This window comes from Dermacentor albipictus, chromosome 2, assembly GCF_038994185.2.
Source record: "Dermacentor albipictus isolate Rhodes 1998 colony chromosome 2, USDA_Dalb.pri_finalv2, whole genome shotgun sequence".
In the NCBI taxonomy this organism is placed as follows: domain Eukaryota; kingdom Metazoa; phylum Arthropoda; class Arachnida; order Ixodida; family Ixodidae; genus Dermacentor; species Dermacentor albipictus.
The window spans coordinates 180,269,728-180,291,484 of NC_091822.1; the positions used below are offsets into that span (position 1 = coordinate 180,269,728).

General features: G+C 45.8%; 2 protein-coding genes across 7 annotated transcripts in view; one reads left to right on the plus strand and one right to left on the minus strand.

The window, feature by feature from the left end:
- LOC135919314 (immunoglobulin domain-containing protein oig-4-like) overlaps positions 1-21,757 on the plus strand; it is a 380,763-nt gene that overhangs the window by 175,058 nt on the left and 183,948 nt on the right. The gene's annotated exons all lie outside the window — the stretch shown is intronic.
- The window catches only part of Nep3 (Neprilysin 3), a 185,285-nt gene that overhangs the window by 106,610 nt on the left and 56,918 nt on the right, over positions 1-21,757 (minus strand). For 3 of the 5 annotated variants that reach the window (XM_070534529.1, XM_070534526.1, XM_070534527.1), the window contains exon 2: positions 9,759-9,786. The exons of 1 other annotated variant lie outside the window; for it this stretch is intronic. In XM_070534529.1, the coding sequence (XP_070390630.1) occupies positions 9,759-9,782 (24 nt within the window). In that variant the 5' untranslated portion in view covers positions 9,783-9,786. Of the gene's footprint in view, positions 1-1,128; positions 1,324-9,758; positions 9,787-21,757 lie in introns of those variants that run through there. One more of the 5 variants, XM_070534530.1, reaches the window with a different exon arrangement.

The window sequence follows — 21,757 nt, forward strand, 5'->3', positions numbered from 1 at the left end:
GGCATGCAACGCTGGAACAAAACGACGAACTGGACGAAAGACGAACGAAAAGGTCAAGGTATACGAGAGACCTGGTGACACGTGCAGACGATACTGATTCCAGTGATTTCATAGAAATCGAGCAGCCCGTCCTATATAGTGATGAACCAGTGGCAGATACAGCGAATATGCTGTTGTGGTTATTGTCGTAATAGCTTTAATATACAAATCACAATCATTAAGCAAGAATCCAATGATTTTGGTTTGACTATGTATGCGAAAGTTTCGCGGCGTATATACACAGACGATTCACGCGTGTTGGCTCACAGCCCTTAAGCGCATGGCGTTCTGACTGGGGTGCTATTGTTTTTGACGACTAAGGCGTAAGGCGTTCGTAAATGTACATTTGTCCCCGATGGTATACATTTCCCCAGCCGCAACTGCAGGTGTATGCCAATGCATATCTATAAAATTTGTGCAGAGGATATCATGAACTATCCACGTTCCATTGCCCCCCCCCCCCCCCCCTAAGAAAAGAACAGTGTATCGCCGCGTAAACAGCTATTTGCCTTGGGAAAAAGCCGTTTGTATACAAGACGCCTTACAGCACGGTATAATCGGGCAACGAAAGGGACGCGATACGCAACAGTACTAGCGATGAAATGAACTTGCAAATGCCCGTGTGAGGGGACGCTCTGCAGCAGCAGAACTGCGGCTCACTCTTCACAACCCCCCGTTCCCTGGCTGCACGCTTCAGACCCGCGGCACGAGAAACTGTTAGTCTTCGGGGCAGGGGAGAGTGGGTCACGTTGGGCCAGGCTTCGTTGGGAGCACGCGCTCCAGAGACGAGTGGAGTTCTCGACGCATCTTCGAAGATACCCAAACTCTCTCGAGCTGCGCTGTGCTGGCCGCCCGAGATACCGCGTGTCATCTAGAAATAAGACGTCGCCGGCTCTTCGCGACCCGAGCGCGACAGCATGGCGTCCGAAAGGGCAACGCGGATGACAGAGGAGGGAGAGGAGGCGCCTAGCAAGCGTCGAGGAGGAAGGAGGGAGGCGCGAACCTCAGTGATGCGACGCGAGCTGGCAGCAACAAAAACACGAAACGAGCCGCCGCGGAGGGTGGCAGCGGATAGTCGCGAACACTCACGGGCATTGTGGTTGTTCCAGCGGTCGTCCCTGTTTTTCCTCGATCGATGAGCGGCCTAGGCGTTCGCGCGAGCCGCTTTCCTTCCTCCTGTTGCGTCCAGCGCTGTGCATTCCTGCGTGCAGCAGCAGAAGCGGCGGCCGCTGCCGTCGCCGGTGACGACGACGATGACAACGCCGGCGTCGGAGCAGCAGCGCCAGGCTGCGCGCTCGCTATACATTATGCGTTTGCGCCGATCCTGCGGCCGCGCACGAGCGCCCGTCGCCGCGTCGGTCGCGCGACTGCAGCCTGCGTCATAGCGCGCGCCTGCAACATCGCGCCGCCCCGATCGAGCGCGCGCTGTAACCGGTCGTACTTTTTTTGAAGTGTCTCCGTGTACCCTGTGCAAACTGAACGTATTATGGGGGAAGGCGAGGCGCGAAGAGTAGGGACTTGTGTGGCTACACGCTGTTTGCATACGCGGCAAAGTATATACGAGTCCAATTTCCTGCAGCTTCGATTCGCATATTGATGATAGCTTTAGTTTGGCAATCCCTTGACTTTTTAGCCTTCTTTACTTCGCGGGCTCTCGAGAAAGCATAGCTTACAACTATCAGCACCACCTGTATACCGTCTGTCCATGGTTCTGCATACTTAAGTGGTGTCGAGCTATCCAATGGTCGCGAATTGCAAATATACAAGCTTCAGCGTTCACCCTCTTGTATGCGGGACTATGCAGGTGTGTGCGCGGGTGTGCTTCGTAGGAGGATCTACTTCGCACCTTTTGTTTTATTATTTGGCTTCTTTCTTAATGTTCGCGTCCAATTCGCTCCACCGATAACGTTAACGTGACGTGAAAGTATACCCGCAATACCGCTTATTTCTTGGCCGCTTTTGCGCTAGAAAAGTTTCCCAAAACAACCGGCTCGATTATTTGCGCATTTTTGATCGCAACGTAATTTTGCTCTATACAAGTATGCAAACAATTAACTAGCCCCGAACAGGCGCCCACTAAATCAGTGACGTCACGGGTAGCTGGTGCGAGAATTTCGATGTGACGGCGCCACTTGTCCTTCGACTTCGCATCTTTCCTGGCTTACCAAGCATCCGTTCACAATAGTACGGACCTATTAGGCTTTCTCGAAGTATAATTATTTACCATAGTCGCATTTCTATTTAACGGGGTGCTGATAATTATTGAGCGTTACCCAGAAAAATATTGATCTACATAGCTATAAATGCTAGGGTGTATTCGCCAATTAGTTTGTATTAAATGGTGCGAAAATGGGCTATCTGTGTTTTCAGCTTAATTTTCTTTTTCAGGCCTTAAAGTGAGCCTGGAAGCAACCCCAGGAAAGTTCAATGCGGAAGAGCACAGGACTATAATCAAGCTCCTGTTACTTATAGAGATACCTGCCAAGCAGATTCGCGATGAAATGTCACAAACTTTGAGCGACAGTGGCCCTTGATATGGTACCGTAAAACGTTCGGCTGTCAATATTAAACATTTACCATTTCAGTTTTGAAAGTGAATAATCTAGTAAGAACTTGTTTCTGCTTCTGTGTCTGCAAATGCGAAAACTATCCAAGACGTGATGCCGGAGGAGCGCCGAATATCAGCCGAAGGTATCGATATACGTATCTGGGAATATTACGTGAGAGAACTTGTGCGATTGTCAACGCCTCGTAAGTGAGAAAGTTTGCAGCAAAGTGAATTCCAAAACTTTTGACAACTCAACAAAACAGGGAAACTGGCGTAGACATCGGCGGCTGTTCTTTAACAATTTGCATAGAGCGAGTCACATTTCTGTACAAATTAGTAACTGCTAATGAAACACGGATCTACTTTAATGATCTTGAGACAAAGTAACGCTAAGAGGAATTGAGGCCAAAGAAGTCCCGTGTGTAAATGTACGAAGGGATTTCTACTGGTAGACTATCCCCAACAAGGTTCAACCAATGATGCATAATCTGACTGCACTTTCAATGATTGAAGAAGTCGAGGCAAGGCATTAAGAAAAAGCGTCGAGGAAAGCTCTTAAAGTGCTTCATCATCTTGCGCGTCAATGCTGCGCCACACACTGCAGGTGGCACAATGGCAAAACTTGCCTCCTAAGGTGTTAAGTGACGCCCCATCCACCCCTCTTGCAGGACCTGGCTCCTCCTGACCGCCAGATTTTCCCCGATCTCAAAAAAAAGAAAAAGAAAAAAATACATAATAGGGCAGCGATTTGGGAGCGTTCTAGAGGCAACTAATGCTGTACAAATGAGTGGTTACACAAGTAGACGGAAGAATTTCATTCGCAGGGACTCGGAAAGCTGCAAGACAGATGTCGCAAGTACACTGACTTCCCGGAAAGCTATATAGAGTAGCGTGGCAGCTACAGCATCCCAGCAGATTTTTTTCTTTTCTTTTTCCTGAGTTACGCAACTGCTCGTCGTCTGGGCAACCAGTCGCTCCTTGAAAGACTGCGCGCGATAGCGTCGCCCCAAGGTCCGGTTGATCGCGTTATTAGCATCTTTTCGTGGTGGACGCGATGGCACGAGCTCGTAGTCTTCGGTCTCGCGCTCTTAACGACGCGCAAAGCCCCTCATCGACAACGCCGACAAATCGCGGATTTATTGGGTGCGCGCGGCCGGCCGATCCCAGCGCTAATCCGACGACTGCGAAAACCCAGGCCGACGAGCCGCTACCGAAGAGCGTTTCTGGAGACTCTGCCGGGGCAGGAAGTAGGAGGGGGAACCGACGTGGCACTCGACACTTGGGACAGCCTAATTGGGAAGAGGCTCCTAAAGCACAGCTCGGGGAGGGCGAGGACAAATTGCATGAGGGGCTGGACCACATACCAGCGCGGCTATGCGCATGCGGAAAACACGTTGGGCTTTTTCTGTGCGTTATTTATAGTTGAACTTTAACCACTTGTAGTTTTGTGTTTGTAGCATGAAAGAGTTTTGGAGACAAATGAAGTGGCGCCCCGTTAACTTTTTTTCCCCCCTCTACTGCATAGGCAGTTTTCTGCCGAGACATCCTATAGAAGCCGTCCAGCTGTAGCATTTTGTGGAGTTAAGATGGAAGTGTAAAGGTATAAGAATATATATATATATATATATATATATATATATATATATATATATATATATATATAGGTCTGCAAGACTCTTTCTGTCTCTTTGCTTCATGCGTCGGAATGCATATTACTCACGCATAGATTCGCGTAGCGCAATCGCAAAAGTTGACTACCTGTTCCCGCTTGGTGTAATGATTGTCTTCTAACATATAGCCTGTAGTTAGATTATAGAGTAAGTGCGTAAACCGCGAAAATATAAGTAAATAAATAAACAAATGAATAAATAAATAAATAACGACGCTGGTTGCTCGTTTTTTATTTTGTTTCAGCTTTAGCCGAAAAGTATTAGCGAAAGCAACATTGCAATGGAGCTAAGACGGCCATCGATTCCTACTGAGAGCCTACATGCCCTCCGGTGCGACGAGCCTGGCGAGATCAAGGTCAAGCGTCAGCCTGCCGCCCAAGCGACACTTGCCTTTTCTTTTTTTTTTTTTACCGCAGAAGCAATTTTTTTTCTCACCGACGCTCCGGTAAACTTCGGCAATCAGATTTGTAGGGAAACTATACTTCATGATCCGGCACGATGATAATGTCTATTGGCATGCCCTTCGACACTTGGGCATCGACAAATAGTTTACCTAGCCTGTTTGACGACACCAGGTACCGTACACATGCATAGTAGTCCAGCATTTTGCCAATTCCCCCCTCCCCCTTCTTCTTGATCTTTTCTCTCTTCATTAAAACCTCGGTTTCTATACTGTGCATTTACATATTCACGTAACGGCTCCGGTTCTATCGCTCTCTTTCCACCTTTCTTTTTTCTTTTCTCCAATACCTTAAACGTATCTTGCTTATCTCGACTGCTGACCGATCGATGCATCCATCCTGTGCTTCTGGAGGATGTACCTTGCCTACGCGTCTTGCTGGGTGAATAGCTTGGCATTCAATAGCGATGTTGATAAGTCGTCTCCGCGCTTTTGTATCCGAAGAAGCTCGTATCCGGAGCCCAGCCAGCCCTCTTAAGGCCAAACAACCATTTCTGTCCCGACTTCACAAGTAGCAAATTGTTTTGTTCGTACATGAATTGGATGCGAGCAGCTCCAAAAAACGGTACAAAACGGGAGAATCTCCTTACCAAACCAAACAGGAAGACAGAGAAGAGGGCGCTCCTGTTTGGTAAAACGACTGCTTGCTCCGTCTCGTCTTCAGCGCTACTTGCTTCCAAATCACACACACACATATATATATATATATATATATATATATATATATATATATATATATATATATATATATATATATATATATATATATATATATATATATATATATATATATATATATATATATAGTCGCATATCACCGTATAGAGATCAGTCCTTGCTGGAGTGCTTTTCGAAAACTTGTTCTGTGTATCGAATGCGAGTAATGCGAGTAGAGGGTTTAATAACAGCATCTAGTCATAATAGAAAGTTTCTGTGTCAACAGAATTAGTGAACGAAATATCCCCCCCACCCCAACCTCCAAAATAGATACAGCAATGTCGACGCAAAAAATTATCCACCAGAAAGGTTGGTTAAAATTTATCTGCAGAAATATCTTCACCAAGAAGAAGACAATGACAAACAACTTTTTCTGTAGCAATAAATAGAAACTTTACCCAAGAAGCGCCGAAAAACGATAAACCGCCCATACAGTAAACACGAATGCTTTCGAAACAAAAAGGAGAAAAGAGAATGTTCCTGAGACGTGATTGATTGAGCTACTGGGCAGAACTTCGTGCCTCGACGTTACGCTGACGTTTCCTCGCTTAGAACTGAGGTGAAACAGCGCGAAAAAGACGAGGACACAAGGAAACAAATACCACAGACAAGCGCTGACTGCCAACTGGAAGTTTATTTGAAAATCACCGGACATGTTTGCTGTGTTTCCTCGCTGCCCGCGAAATTTCGACGTCTTACGCGATAACAGAACGGACGGTATACAGAATAAGTACAAGAGGAGCGCCACAGCGCACAGTGGCTCACGCTCACCGTTTCGTCGCAGTGCTCCTGAAGCAGCCATTCTTCCTCCATCGTTGCGAGCTACAGAAGCACCGCGTGTGTCTAGCGGTGCCTCTTGAACAGAAGCAGTTGGTAATTTCTGACAGATGCACCGCCTCTAAGTGACGCTCGGCATTTAACTCACTTCGACGTCATCGCGCTCGCTGGAACGTGACTGAATACCGACGACCCGGCACGTTCATTCTCGGAACATTATATCCGTCTAATGCCGTGCAGTGTGGGAGGAATCAGATTCGGCATCTTGTTATGAGGGACAGAATTTCCAGAGTGTGACCATTCATTCGCAGGTGCGCTCGGCGATTGACCGGCGTGTCGGGGGCTGGTCGATTGCGATCAGATGTGCACACCGGCCACGGTGTCCACACGGTGTCCAAGAAGGGACACTCGCGGGCAACGTTTCGCGGCAGTAACTTGGGAGAACTACAGGCGTATATAAAGCTTCCGCACGAGCGTTACTGCGCGAAGGCATTCGCCACAACTGTTCTGTGTAAAACACACTGTACTGTTGGTGGTGAAAATACACTTTAACTTCAACTTCAACTTCAACTTCAAGTATTCCTGAAGCGTTCGAAAGCGTGCTTTCGCTTTCTTGGAACAGATGTTGAATCGCCGTAGTTTCCTCGTGCCACGATTTGCCCAAACATGGAAGGGAAAAGCAGACAAATACGTCGAATTTAACATTCAGCGGTGTATCTTCTATGATATATTGCTGTTATAAACAAAAATGTTAACGTTTTCTCTGTCCTAGCTTAAACTGACGTGGATAGCTTAGCAAGACTTCCCTATGGGCTATTCGGTTCACGGTATATGGCAAAAACGAGCGAAAAAAAAAGGGAGAGGACAGGGACAGGGGCAAGACAGAATGAGCGCTTGTGTTGTTCAGTCTTGCCTATGTCCAAGAGAACTGCTTGTTCGCCTAGTTGCTGCTTGCTAAAAGACATGTTTTCTGCCGCAAGTTATTTTTTTTTAATCTTGCGGCAAGAAACATGTCTTTTTGTCCGTGTCATTTTTCCTCTTTTTTTAGCTACTTTAATTTCACTATATGGCGTAGATAATAAGAACTGGGAGATCTTTTTTAAACTAACAATATTGAATATTCTATACTCAAAATAGAATACTGCCTGCCTGTATAATTCGCTTATCGCGTGCCTTTCTTTGACGTCATTTTCTTGCTTGATAATTGTCCAGCAGATTGCGCGTCTCCCTAGCTGAAACAGGGCGTATAGTACAGCTCTATCGGCGCTGCACGCATCTTTTCTCGTGAGACGAGGCACGAGTGATCTTTTGCGTGGCGATCGCCTAAATGCCACAGCTGTGGCGAGCGCGCGCGCGTCAGGAGTCTGTCGCGTTCGCGCCAGCTGGAACACGGCCACACGAGTGCAAAGTCGAATGCACGGCGAATTAATGTCTGACACTGGGCAGTCCAGCGAGCCGAGGAAGCCGCCAAGGACCAACAACCCTCGGCCGAAACCTAGGCGGAGTTTAGGTTCACCCCACCAAATCGCAGGGCACTCAATAAAGTTTTTTGAATGAATGAATGAATGAATGACGGGGAGCGCTCCGCGTGACGAAAAGAAAGAGCCGTTTTTTTTTTCTCTTTCTAATCGTCGACCAAAAGTGTGAATGCAGTTTGCTTAAGGTGGTTGCAATTCTGCCGACGGTTAATAGGTGCGCTTGATGATCTCGTATGCCTCCATCGAGTAGCCGGCCAGGTGCGTAACCGTCGCGTCAGTCAGGCGCCTGGATATATATATATATATATATATATATATATATATATATATATATATATATATATATATATATATATATATATATATATATATATATACATATATATATATATATATATATATATATATAGCCAAATTCATGTACTATACTCACTGATCCGTGGGGCGCTTAATGTCCCAAATTGTCACGAAAGGAGAAGGGGGAGGGCGGTGATGTACTAATGAACAATGCCGTAGGGCAGGATGCGGCTTTAATTTTGGCTGCCTGGATGTTCCTTAATGTCCACCTACATGCAAGTTCGCGAGCGCTTTTCGATTTATTCTCTCTCGGAATTTGGCGGCCGCGGTTGAGAATCGAGCCCAGGACCTTGTGCTCAGCATCACAACGTCATTCTACGCTGAGTGAAACGCTGCATTGGCAGCCTGTGCAGATGTAGACCACTATAGCATCACACATCGTTCTCTTGATTTACATCGCACACAAATCACGAGTGTCAAACTGTCATTTACAGCTGCGTACGCACTACGCTGTAGTGTATAGTACAAGTTATCGCTACGGAGTGACGATCTGCGTTATACATACGTAACGCAGTATCTGAAAACTGATAAACCACTAAGACTTACAGCTCAACCGAGTGAAAATCAATTCTCATTTTTTTTTTTTAAATCAAGCATACACACTCATGTCACCTCGCAAGACATCTTAATTGAAGTTCTGCTGAGCTCTTGCTTGCTTTATTACGCCTTCAACAAACTGTTGTCTCGATATTGACAAACTTGAAGTTAAGATTTTTCTAATACCTGCAAGGCGTGCCTCTGCTGCACGAATTTACTCTTCCTTGCGCTGGAAAGCGAATATAGGGAACAGATTTGAGCACGTTCACGTGACCTTGAAACCGGAGCCCGAGCCCTGAAGGTCGAGTTCCCCGCATAGCTTGCAATACAGTTCGCCGCATGGCGTGCAATAGTCGCATGCGCCATCCACAGAAAATGCGACCTCGCAAACAGCACATAATGTTCCAACAGTCCCGCTGGCCGCCTGTATCTTTTCGATCCCGCATACTAACGCGAAATTCGAGCTCGGAGCCCATTATGATGGTAATCAGCCGTGTCGCATACGCAAAGTTTATGCGTGACACAGTCGGCCAATGCTGACTTCCTGGATCTTTCTTTGTTTTTTTTTTCCCTCCGACTTATACACGGAGCGAATTCGTGAGGGGCGCTGGCGGCCGTTAAGCAATGTTAAGCAATGTTAAGAACCAAGCTTGCTTACTTTCTCCACATATTTTTTTTATCTTTCTCTGCCGGGTTTCCCGCTCAATGCTTTTCGTCATTGTTATTCTCTGGCAATATATGACCTATGTTGAATGTCTAGTCTCAACATGAGTCGGCTAGAGGTACCATGGCCTTCAAAATATATTTCTTTCTAGGTTGATTACGCCACAAGAACATGTCTAATTAGCTGTGAACAGCGTAATTAGCTTGTGAACTGTATTTAAGGGGATGTTGGCGCCTGTAAGTGACGCAGGCTACTCTTATTCTTTCTCTGGCATAATTGCGCGCAAAACGATGAAATTAGCAGAAGTGACGATAACAAAAAGGGCAGCAGTGAAGTTCGCATACAAAACAAGTATTCCCGCGAGCTCACGAAATACAAATGTCCCTAGGCAGACACAAATTAATGATTATTGCTTATTGTCACGCTTTGACCAAACCAGCGTTCTATTTGGTCAAGAACGGTAGCCAGTAGGGAACAGCGAGAAATTTTGTGAGTACGCAGGGCCTCTTACCGGTTTGAGCTGAATGCCATTCATGTTTCTGAAAAGGAAGACAGAAAAAAGAAAAAAAAACTGGTTAGAGCATAATGTAATCTGGGGCACGGGAGCAAAACGCTGTTTGTCGGCAGTATTCAATTCTGAGCAGTTTCGACGGATGTATGGGGAATGTAAGGGAACTGGAGTGATGGGATAGCTGACACATTGTGCGGTGGGTTTGAAACGTACGAAACGGGGGAGGATGAGGAAGAAACAAACTAGACTAACTAGACTTTGTCCAGTTTGATACTCTACACGTGGGGAGGTGGATAGAGTTTCAAATACAGGAAGCCAGGACTGGGTAGGTCACAGCCCTCTCTCCTCTCCATTCTCGATTTACTTTTTTTTAATAGCTTATGCGTTGAAAACTAAAAGCAAACGAAGGAGATGGCGCTCAATGTGACAGAAGCCTTGCAGCAGCCCAAAGCTCTAGCGATACCTATACGATAGTGCTGTTACCGCTGTTATCACATACTCGGGCACAGAGGTTGCCGAGAAAAGTAAATTAATGTACTTATATAGCCACTCCTGCCAAGCGCTTGTCAAAAGCATTCAGGCCATTATTTGTTCGCGTAGCGCATCTCCTAATATACTACACTCATATCCATAATAAAGATGGAGAGTGTGACCAAAGCATACAGACGAACAAAGAAGGACGAATCGCTGCTTCGTCCTGTCTAGTACGGAATGTTAACATGTCCACTTATATATTCTGTATAGCCGGATTACCTTTTATTTATTTTGTTCAGGAAAAGAATTGCGTACACGAGTACACAAAAGAAAAGAAAGGAAAGCACACGGCATGACCGTTGCCTTTTTTTTTCTCATTTCTTTTGTGTACGTGTGCACGCGTTGTTGTTGCTTCTTTTTTTTTAAATATTCAGTTATCAACTAGCCCAACCTTCTATTTTGCTGAAGTCAGGGTACGAATGAGTACTCGGGACCAGGCACCATACGGGCCTTGCCTCTCGATTAGGAAATAAACTAGAGAAAACCAGCATCAACGAGGTTAAAACATTTTGAAAAGGGAGGCCTGTGACATAAACCTGCTATTTCCAGGGAGGTCTCGTTATGCCTAGCGACGTAGTCCTACGTAGTTTGTGTATAACGACGCCGGTAACCACACCGAGCAGTGATATCCGGGTAGTTACTATGTAAAGGTAACACACCGAAGACGACAGTTAAGGCCACCTTGACAACAAAAGTTTTAACTCATCAGTCCACCTGGTGAGCCCATCTAATCGTCAGCGGTTATCATCGTAACAATGACACTAGTTACCATGCTAACTACTGGTGAGTGTAGTGAGTGGCCATTGGTGTCAGCAAAATATCCAGCTATACCTAAAGCTAACTCGTCAAAAGCGCAAAAACCACCGCGGCTATAGTACACGCTAAAGTACACCCGTCGAAACGTCGTCGAGCCTGTTAAGCCTCACTGAAACTTGGTTTGTCCACGGTGTACTTCACATCGCTCTGTCCCACGAGCTCGATATCAAGAAAAAAATGTCGCCTCACATGAGCAGTGGCCCTCATATTTTTTAGAACGGCGGCACCTTACGCCAATAAACACTCACGCATCCAAACGATGGTCCCAACGAAATCTCGGTTAAACGCAGTTACAGACGACGTCGTTTTTTAGTGGTAATGCCACTGGCTCAGAAACGGCAACGCAGTTACTGCTTACGTATGCACAGAATGACGGACATAAATTAGAGCTGTATTTAGGTTCTGCATATTGCAATGATACACTCGTAACAATCTGCCGCATTTCGCCTATGCAATCATCATCTATCGAGGAACGACTCACTGATGAACAGGTCACGACATTATCGCCATTTAGCCGGAGAAAAGAGCGTAAACCAGCGAACCAGCGATACCGAGTATTCGTCGCGCCAAAAACCAGCTCATTAAGGCTTTTAGGTTGATAAGCTTGGAAAGATACAAGACGTGTGGAAAACTTTGGAGAAGGGCAGGAAATTATTTTGCCCCAGGAAAACTGATTAGCGCTAAAATGACACAGCACAAAAAGTGAACTAATCGCGAAGCAAGTGCAGAATCCAGTTACCACCTAAGGAAGAGTAATAGACTGAGAATTATTTATTTCGATTGTGTAAGCGTTTTGGGGGCTATTTCGAACGCCTGGACTGTGTTGCCCTTTTGGCCAGCGTTGGAGGCAGTCTACGTTGACAGCAAAGAAGGCAGTTTCGAGCCTAAGTGATGCAACGTCTCTGCGACTTGACGCCACCTCGCATCGACAAGAAGAAGCTAAGAAGGGCGCATATCATCACTATATTTTAATTTTTTTCGATTGCGAACACACAAATAAACAAAGCTTACATTAGGCACATTATAGAACGTAACTACGCTTTATTGTGTGCAAGTAGTATTATCTCTCGCACGCAATCGAAAACGCTGCCTACAAGGCGAATTTAAAATGGTATTGTTATTCAAATCGACAAGTGTCTTGTGATAGGGCCCATGTGTCTGTATAGCTAATGTCCGCCGTTCTTGGCGGCCTTTATTGAAGATATATAGTCCAGCTTGCAGCAAACAATTCGTTTACCGATGTCTAACGATGTCCGCATGTGTTCAAGGTTCATAATAGCTTAGACGACTCTGTACACAATGTTAACTGAGACGAAAACCTACGGAGATAACTGCAGAAGACTTGTATGATACTTTATTTGTTTCCTGTGGCGCTGTTTCCTGCTCAAAGAGGTGTAACAATGAATAATTAAATCCAAGAATACGTATGTGCAGGATACCCAGTTTATTTGCACGAACTCCATTTTGTTTTTAGTCGCACAAGGTTCCACTGTGTGACTGAGATAAATATCAGGAGAAGTCGTTTAATTGCAGCGCCCTAGCATACAGATGCCCCTGGAAAGGTTTCACAAGGGATCACACGAAGACAGCGCACGTTGTCGATATCTTGACAAACACGTTTGTCCTCTTCATCACCCGACACCGGCATCTGCCATCACATAGCGTCAGCATGCGCATTTACGCCACCGCGAAGCTTCTTTTTCCAAAACGAGTGTTTGCTTCCCAAATGCCGTCCTCTGCTTATGCGAAGGGCCTCGGTGGCATTTCGTGCATGAAACGCGAGACTGCTAACGGCATAGAGAATTTACCTTCTTGTTTATTGAGTCTCAGAGCCTAGAATTCCAGAGCCGTTAAGGGAGATTCGGCTGGCCTGTTACGGCGCCGCTTAAAGACTCTTCCACGCATCTGGTCGCAAGAGCTAAAGACGCGAAGCTATGCGAAATGTTCGCGTGACTTGACGACATTGCCTTGCGTTCAACTTTTCCCGCTGACATCTGCGTCCTGTACTACCTTTCAAATAGCGTCTTCGGCAAAGCACAAGGCAAAGAAAAGCGTACCTATAGAACCGAACGTCTTGGGTCATGTGTTTGCTTACAGGGCACTCTTTCCCAACAGTGTACTCCCGCCGTTCGTAAAAGGTTGCGGCGATTGATTCGCCACAGCGCTGTGTGCGTACCACGAAGCGAAGCACTTTGTTTAATGGATCTGCAGCGAGCCCCTTAAGATGTATTGTCGTTAAGCGTGCGCCATGGATAGAAAAGAGGTCGGCGGTAAACACCTTCTTCGGCACGCTGCAATGCAAGAAAAAGCGCTGCAGCCACGCTAAGCTGGGGAACACAGTTGTGAGGGACGTGCCTTTCACATAACGGCCGGTTCAGCTAATGAACTTTCACGTTCATGCGAGTAAACCTTGCGTGACTCCAGCGAACGCAAGTGCACGTACTTGGCCGTAAGGGAAGCGCCGGACACGCACACTTGATAAAAATATGTATATCATGACGCCTAATGTCTAGCAAGGCTATATGCCATTCACATTCTGCACAGCGGTCGAAATGCACCGAACTATTAATGACTAAATGACGTGCTTGTCGGTGAAGAGCTCCCGCTGCGAGGACGCAGAGCCCTGCAAAAAGTCTACGAACTTGAAATTATAAGACGAGTTGGTGCACGTTCACCACGGAAAACAGCGCAAACGAGATTATATAAACAACAACGCCACATTCCTGGCTTTAGTTCGTACATTAATGATATATCTCGCCACCTACATTCGTAATGGTCTAAGTCATTACGTATACACCTGCCACGGGAGTCGCTTGTCTTGTTCCTCTTGCTAAAACATCCCACGGTTTTTCTTATGGCGGGATCATACCATCGAATTTCGATTTGTCACTCTGAAACGTTAATCTCACATCGCAGAAAGCAAAATGTAACATTAAAACAAAATAAAAAAAGGCATACCTATGAAACCGTAACGCTTTCGGCAAATGCCACATCGGGTGTCCGCGTCGTGTTTACTTGCAGATTTCTCATTTCACGAAAGTTCACGCATTTCTGTTGGTCAACTAACATCGAATGGGATTAAATAAGGCACTCATTAAGCTCTGGTGGCCTCAGTCAAAAGAGTCATAAACTAACATGAAATGCTTTGGCTAGCTTACTTTTGGGAACGCGGGATAAATCAATTGATCTTTGTCTTTTGCACGCGAACGAGCACTGGAAAGTTCTAGAAAAGGCTCTCCCAAGCGGTTTTGCCTAATCAAAAGCCTAAACTCATTTACGCACCTCTTACTTTCTCTTGCACTCTCTTTGCGTCCTTCAGTACGTGTGGGTGACAGCGACCTCTAGCTTAGCGTCTCACATTTCTAAATACCCCTACCGTTAGACACCCTGCATTGCGGCACGAATGAAAGAACAAAAGTATTCCCAGAGATCTTGTTCTTCAGGTTGTCAGTAAACATTTAACAACTATTGGGCAATCCATCAACATCACGCTTAGCAATAATCGCTAGCGCTTTATGACTTCATGCACTTGGGTAACGTGCGCGCCATTACCGCGGCCCCGTTAGGTTTAGAGCGCGGCGAAAGTTTAACTGTATACCCAAAGCGATTTGCCGCCGGTGTAGCTGTCGCGCCCAGCAAATTACGACGCTTGTCTCGGGAGAAGAGCTTAAAGACGATGGTGCGAGCAGTGTAGATCTTTCACAGGAAGTTGTACGTCGAGTCGCAGTTTGATTTCGTCACGCACGTGCACAGCGACCGCGGGAAAGATCGGACCAAAGAAATGATCATTTCTAAGAAACACAGGAAACTGCGCGCTTGCAGTTGGAGCCCCCGTAATCCTAACCGTGCATTAGGATAGCCACTGTACCTTGTTATGCGTAGATTATTACTTATCAGTGCATCCGTAACGCAATACTAATCCGCGACAACGCCGTCCTGCACCTTAGGTATCCGTGTCAAGAAGATTCTAGTTCATGATTATCTTGCGCTTGGTGTTAATCATGAACGTCCAGCAGCTATCCGCATTCATTGCTTTAGTAAAAAATTCTAATGTGCGAAGTTCTCCGCTTCACCTGTGGCGTCTCAATTTTTCGCATCGCATTACGATTTTTTGCGGACCGTTCCGTTGGTGCACACGATGAGACGCGATACGTTTCCTATAATTCTCGATTGAATTTAGTTTCATGACTTTCGCCACCTTCTGTTCGTGCGTGATGGAGCAATCAACCAGAGAGTGTTGAAAAAAAAAAGGGAGGGGGGGCTCTTCTCCGCCTTGCACATTTTGTTGAACATTTTTGGTTGTTCACCACGCCTCTTCTTCTTTCTTTCACCTATTATTCCATTTCTGGAGCGCGAGAGATAAACTTTATTCCTTCACGACTATTCGTCCGGAGTCGTCACTGCCGGATTGCAGTCGAGCGATGACGATACGAACAGTGCGAGTCACACTGATGACGCGATGCCACCAGGACGGTAACGTACACGCTAGTATGCACGATATATAAACGGCGCGCGTTCACAGAAACGTCCAAGTCCACACGATCTTACATACCTAGCCACTTAGATCAATATAAAGCATTAGCACAGTTACAGATTAAGGGATTGTCACCATGTACATAGATACAGAATTGTTAATGCCCACAAGCAGATGAAGCTTGCGTACAATTCTTGATGTGGGAAAGGCAATTTACGTAATTACGTAGTGATGGCAGAGATTTGCATCTACAATAACAAAGACCCTCCACAGCTGCATGCCGATCTGGAGAACCCAATGTATCAATGACAGCAAAGTTGCATATAGCGGTTAGTTCGCTGAGCTTCAAAGAGATGGCGCCACTGGTGAATAATAGGGCATGCAATTGACATGCCTGCCCGTTGCAGTGACTGTGCTGAAATACGTCGCCATCATCATCATCATCATCATCAGTATACCCAGAAAGCGAAAACTGGGCTTTTCTACGTTTACTCAGTACCTCATAAGCTATCAGGAATGGGAAGCCAGAAGGTGCTCGGCGGAGCGGTCTGTTCAAAGAAAGCCGCCCGCTTGCAGTGACGCTGTAAGTAAGCTATCATTTTCTTACACCCTTCGAAACTACCATGAATGTTTTTCTTCTTCTCCTTCCTTTTTTTCCGCTTCGTGATTATTCATCAGCACAGCCACTACAGGTATCCCACACGTACTGAGTTGCTGGCTCATCTTTACCGCTGCAGACATACAAGGTCCTCATTGATCTCCAACAAGAAGTATATACTTCTTGCTTTTTTTTCGTAAATATCTGGCTTTGCTCCACTGGTTTCAGGATGAAAGCTGAATCTCTAGGGCAAATTTTATGGGTGTTCCGGATATCACTGCTCAGGCAATGTTATTATGTTAGCATGAAATAATCACATTTTGCTTTCTCATTAGCTCAGCATCTTTATTAGACGAGCGAAGTCGATAAGCCGCAAGTGAACTCCAGCTTAGTGACCTCTCCGTCGGGCGCCGAGCCGTGCTCCGTAAAGGGGTGAGGAAAATAGCTTCTCTTCCTCTTTACAATCTCTCTCTCTCTCACCTCTCCGTCTTCTTTCGCACTTTGCGCCACTCTTCAAACCTTTCATTGTCGCTCAAGCTACACCCGCCACCTTTGTCCCCGTGCTTATTCGGGTTTTTAATAAAGACGCAAATACCTAAGCGCGCGTAATGCATGTTCCCTTTGCGAACGCCCTTTAACCTAGGTCGCCTCTAGATTTCGATATCAAGAGCTAAGCGATAGGTGTCCCCGCTCCCCTACCCCCCCCCCCCCAAAGAAAAAGAATAAAGGAAAAGAATTAACAGTGCCGACATGCTCGCCCGCAAAGTAACAGACTGATCAGAAGATCTAGCTATGCCTTGCAGTGATAACATATAAGAAGGGGGAAAAAAAGATAGAGCGCTCTGTGTAAAGCATCTCCTTAAGACGGTTAAGCCCGAGCGCGGAAACGAGCTCGTTTAAGCCCCAAAGCCGGCTAACGAGGCTCAACTCGCGAAGGGCCGCTTTCTCGAAGAAAGGCGCAGCACTCAGCTGTATATACCGCGCGCACTGCCATAGTACATACACGCGCGCTCTGCAGCAAAAGAGCCTTCTATTTTGAGCGAAGAAGACTGGGCGGCCGAGCGCAGGCTGACTTCCTAGCCGCCGAAAGGTGTCACGCTGAGTCGGCCCTTTCTTAATCCGGGCTCGAAAGAACAATGGGCGAGCGAGCGAGCGAGTGCGCGCGTGTGTGTTCTTGTCGCGTACCGCGAGAGAGACGCGCGAACCGGACGGCTTGACGTGGAAGGAGAACCCACGCCACGGATGCGTGAAATGGGCCCCCGTTCGCTGGTGCTTGTAATTGACGACTACATACGGTGACGAAGCGGTCGACTGTGCGCATAGACTTTCGCCTTCGGTCGTTTCCTCCGCATCTTTGCGTGTGGCCGTTAAGAAGAGGACCGTCCCTCCTTAGCAGAAACACCTCGGCAGTCTTATATATATATATATATATATATATATATATATATATATATATATATATATATATATATATATATATATATATATATATAACACTCCCAGGGTTCTACTAGTACACATAAAATACCCAAGAAAGTGGATGGGGAAACGCCGCCACGGTAGCTCAATTGGTAGAGCATCGCACCAGGCACGTACCCAGGATTTTTTTTCGGGGGGGGCCCACTACCTCCATCATCATCATCATCACCATCATCATCATTGTCAGCATCATCATCATCATCATCATCCTGTTTTATGTCCTCTGCAGGACGAAGGCCTCTCCCTGCGATCTCCATTTACCCCTGTCCTGCGCCAACCGATTCCAACTAGCTCCCGCGAATTTCCTAATTTCATCGCTCCACCTAGTTTTTTGTCGTCCTCGATTGCGTTTTCCTTCTCTTGGTACCCATTCTGTAACCCTAATGGTCCAACGGTTATCTAACCGGCGCATTACATGACCTGCCCAGCTACATTTTTTTCCTCTTGATGTCAGTTAGAATATCGTCTATACCCGTTCGCTCTCTGATCCAAACGGCTCTCTTTCTCTCTCTTAACGTTATGCCTAGCAATCTTCGTTCGATCGCTCTTTGCGCGGTCCTTAACTCATTCTCAAGTCTCTGCCCCATATGTCAGCACTGGCAAAATGTACTGATTGCACACCTTACTTTTCAATAATAATGGTAAGCTTCCAGTCAGGAGCTGGCAATGTCTGCCGTATGCGATGCAACCTATTTTTATTCTTCTGTGAATTTCCTTCTCATGATCAGGGTTCCCTCTGATTAATTGAACTAGGTAAACGTGCTCCTTCACAGTCTCTAGGGGCCGACTGGCGATCCTGATCTCTTGTTCCTTTGCCCGGCAATTTATCATTATCGTCATCTTCTGCATATTATATTCAACCCCACTCTTACACTCTCTCATTTAAGGTCTCCAATCATTTGTCGTAACTCGTCTGCATTGTTGTTGAATAGAACAATGTCATCGGCAAACCGAAGGTTGCTGAGATATTTGCCGTCGATCTTTACTCCTAAGCCTTCCCAGTTTAATAGATTGAATTCTTCTAAGCACGTTGTGAATAGCTTTGGAGAAATTGTGTCTCCCTGTTTGACAAATTTCTCTATAGGTATCTCCCTGCTTTTCTTGTGTAGAATTAAGGCAGCTGTAGAACCTCTGTACATATTCTTACGCGAAGGACGAGTCAGTAAGGCGAGAAACTATTTACAGATTATATTTACAACAATGGTTACAGCGCTGACCGTTTAGATTCACAGCGCGAGCCCAGTTCGTTCTTCCTCCTGTTTTCTGGAGTGATGGCGCCCACGCACCTCGTTCAAACAAACAAAGCAATATTTTTCAAGCTATTTACGTAAGCGTTCTGTTGTCCTTGATTACGTAGTGCCTCTAGACTGCTGGTATCTCTACTGAATCAAATGCATTTTCGTAATCTATATAAGCCACATAGAGAGGCTTATTGTACTCTGCAGATTTCGCGATAACCTGATTGATGACATGGATGTGATCCATTGTATGGTATCTCTTCCTGAAGCCAGCCTGTTCGCTTGATTGACAAAATCCAGCGTTGCCCTTATTCTATAGGCGATTATTTTGGCAAATATCTTATATAATACTGGGAGCAAACTAATGGTCCTATAATTTTTCAATTCTTCAACGTCTCCTTTTTTGTGGATTAGTATAATGTCTGCATTCTTCCAGTTTTCTGGGACCCTTGCAATCGATATACACTTTGTATAAAGAGCCGCCAGTTTTCCAAGCATTATGTCTCCTCCATCTTCGATTAAATGGATTGTTATTCCACCTTCTCCTCCCGCTCTTCATCGTTTCATGTCTTGCAGGGCCCTTCTGACCTCATCGCTAGTTATAGGAGAGTTTCTGTATCCTGTTCATTACTGTTTCTAAGTGAGGTATCGTGACTCCTCTGGGTACTGTATACAGGCCAGCTTAGAATTTTTCCGCTGCTTTTACTGTATCTTCGAGATTGCTTATGATATTATCCTTCTTATCTTTTAGTGCATACATCATGGTTTCTCCTATGCCAGGTTTCTATTTTACTGATTTCAGGCTGCGTTCATTTTTTTACGGCTTCTTCAGTCTTTCTCATCTTATAGTTTCGAATATCAGTTATTTTCGCCTTGTTTTTCAGTTTTGACAGTTCCGCGAATTGCGTAACGGTGTGCGGCCGCCAGTCCCATACAACCGCGTAGAGCGCAGGACTCTGCGATTATAGACGTACTGCGCTCACCGAGAAAGGTTAGAAAAACATCCACATAAGCACATCAGAGAAGTGGCTACGTGAGGCGGTTCGACCGATAACTGTAGAAGCGTCATTCAAAGCAAGCAATTATTCTCCACTTCCGGCGGCGTTTCCTCTACTTCCTTTTCAAATAAAAAGATGTTGATCCATAAATATTGTCATAAACAACGGTCAACATTTCTGGTTGTAGCGTTGGCTCTCTCCCTTAGTAGATCGCTTAATTTCTCAACTCCTTGCGATTTTTGTTTCCAGTTGCCAATATTGCAAGAAAAGTGCTATACAATTAGGGAAAAACAGACGAGGTAACGGGCAACAGTCATCTTGCTTATGGGTTTAAGGGTTATTGCAGGGTTCCATGATGGACGCTCTTTCACATTATTTTATTTCCCACCTTATCTAACCCATATCACGTGTATATGGTTCCGGGCATCTGCCAGCGTAGTGGCGAGCCGTAACTCAAGGAAATAATGAAGCAAAGGGAAAAGTTAAACGCAATTGACGTTTTCTCCGGCCGCAACTCGTTCCATGAGAGTATACAGACCAGCTAAGTAACAGCGGCATCCCTCTCCTGGTCCCAGGATCAGCCTAAACAAAGAAGGTTGAACTAACAAAAGCAACAGCTATGCGCGTGACGGTTGAATAGATGGTGACAACTGAACGTATCTCGAGTTAATCGCGCGGGTGCGGAATCTGTGAGAAAACTGTCCTTCACATTACAAGAGATGCCGATAACTACCGCCATCTAAAAGGAGTGAAAAAGGCAGCATAAGGCTGACCGATGAATAGCTGCCAAGTCTCAACATTAATCTGGCGGCGCTTTAGGAATGTGTGAGGAGTGGTGGCGTGGGTGGGGAGGGGGGGGGGGGGTATGCCACTTGATTTCGGGGGGGGGGCCCGGGCCCCCCCGGGCCCCCCCCTGGGTACGTGCCTGCATCGCACGCGACATGCGAAGGTTGTGGGTTCGGTTCCCACCTGCGGCAAGTTGTTTTTTCATCCACTGTAATTTCCATTAATTTATCATTACTTTATTTCATTTATTAAGCACATGCAATTTCCCCTTTGTTGTACTTGGTGTCAGTGTTTGTTGGCTTCTCATTATATATATATATATATATATATATATATATAGAGAGAGAGAGAGAGAGAGAGAGAGGAGGAACTTGTAAATTTTTTTCGCCCTAACCAGCGTGGTTTCCAAAAAGGTCTCTCGTACGACACACAACTTGCACTCTTCACAAACGACATCAGTTCTATAGTCTTGACACTAACACTCACGTTGATGCGTTGTTCCTTGACTTCGAGAAGGCTTTCGATAAAGCACCTCACTACCGATTATTTCAAGAACTTTCGATACTAAATCTTAACCCCCATGCATTTGATTGGATACGCAGCTTTTTAACTAAACGACAACAATTTGTATATGCTGATGCTCACTATTCTGCTCTTTCACCTGTAGACTCTTGCGCTCCCCAGGGAACTGTACTTGGTCCCCTACTTTTCCTTGTATGTATTAACGACCTACCGACTGACATTTCATCAGAAATACGCTTATTTGCTGATCACTGCGTGCTCTATCGGCAAATTAATAATAATGACGACGTACTAGCTCTTCAAGCCGATCTTTCTCTCATCGAAACTACGTGCAAAAAATGGTTAATGAGCTTGAATACTAACAAGTCATCCCTTTTATCTTTCCACTGCAGGTACTCCTGTCCCGTCCATGAATATGTAATCAATGGTTCCGTTATTTCCTCAGTTAGCGCTTACAAATACCTTGGTATCAGTCTTCACTCCGATATGTCATGGTTCACACACATTAACAAGATAACTAGCGACGCTAACCGCATGCTTGGCTACTTGCGCCG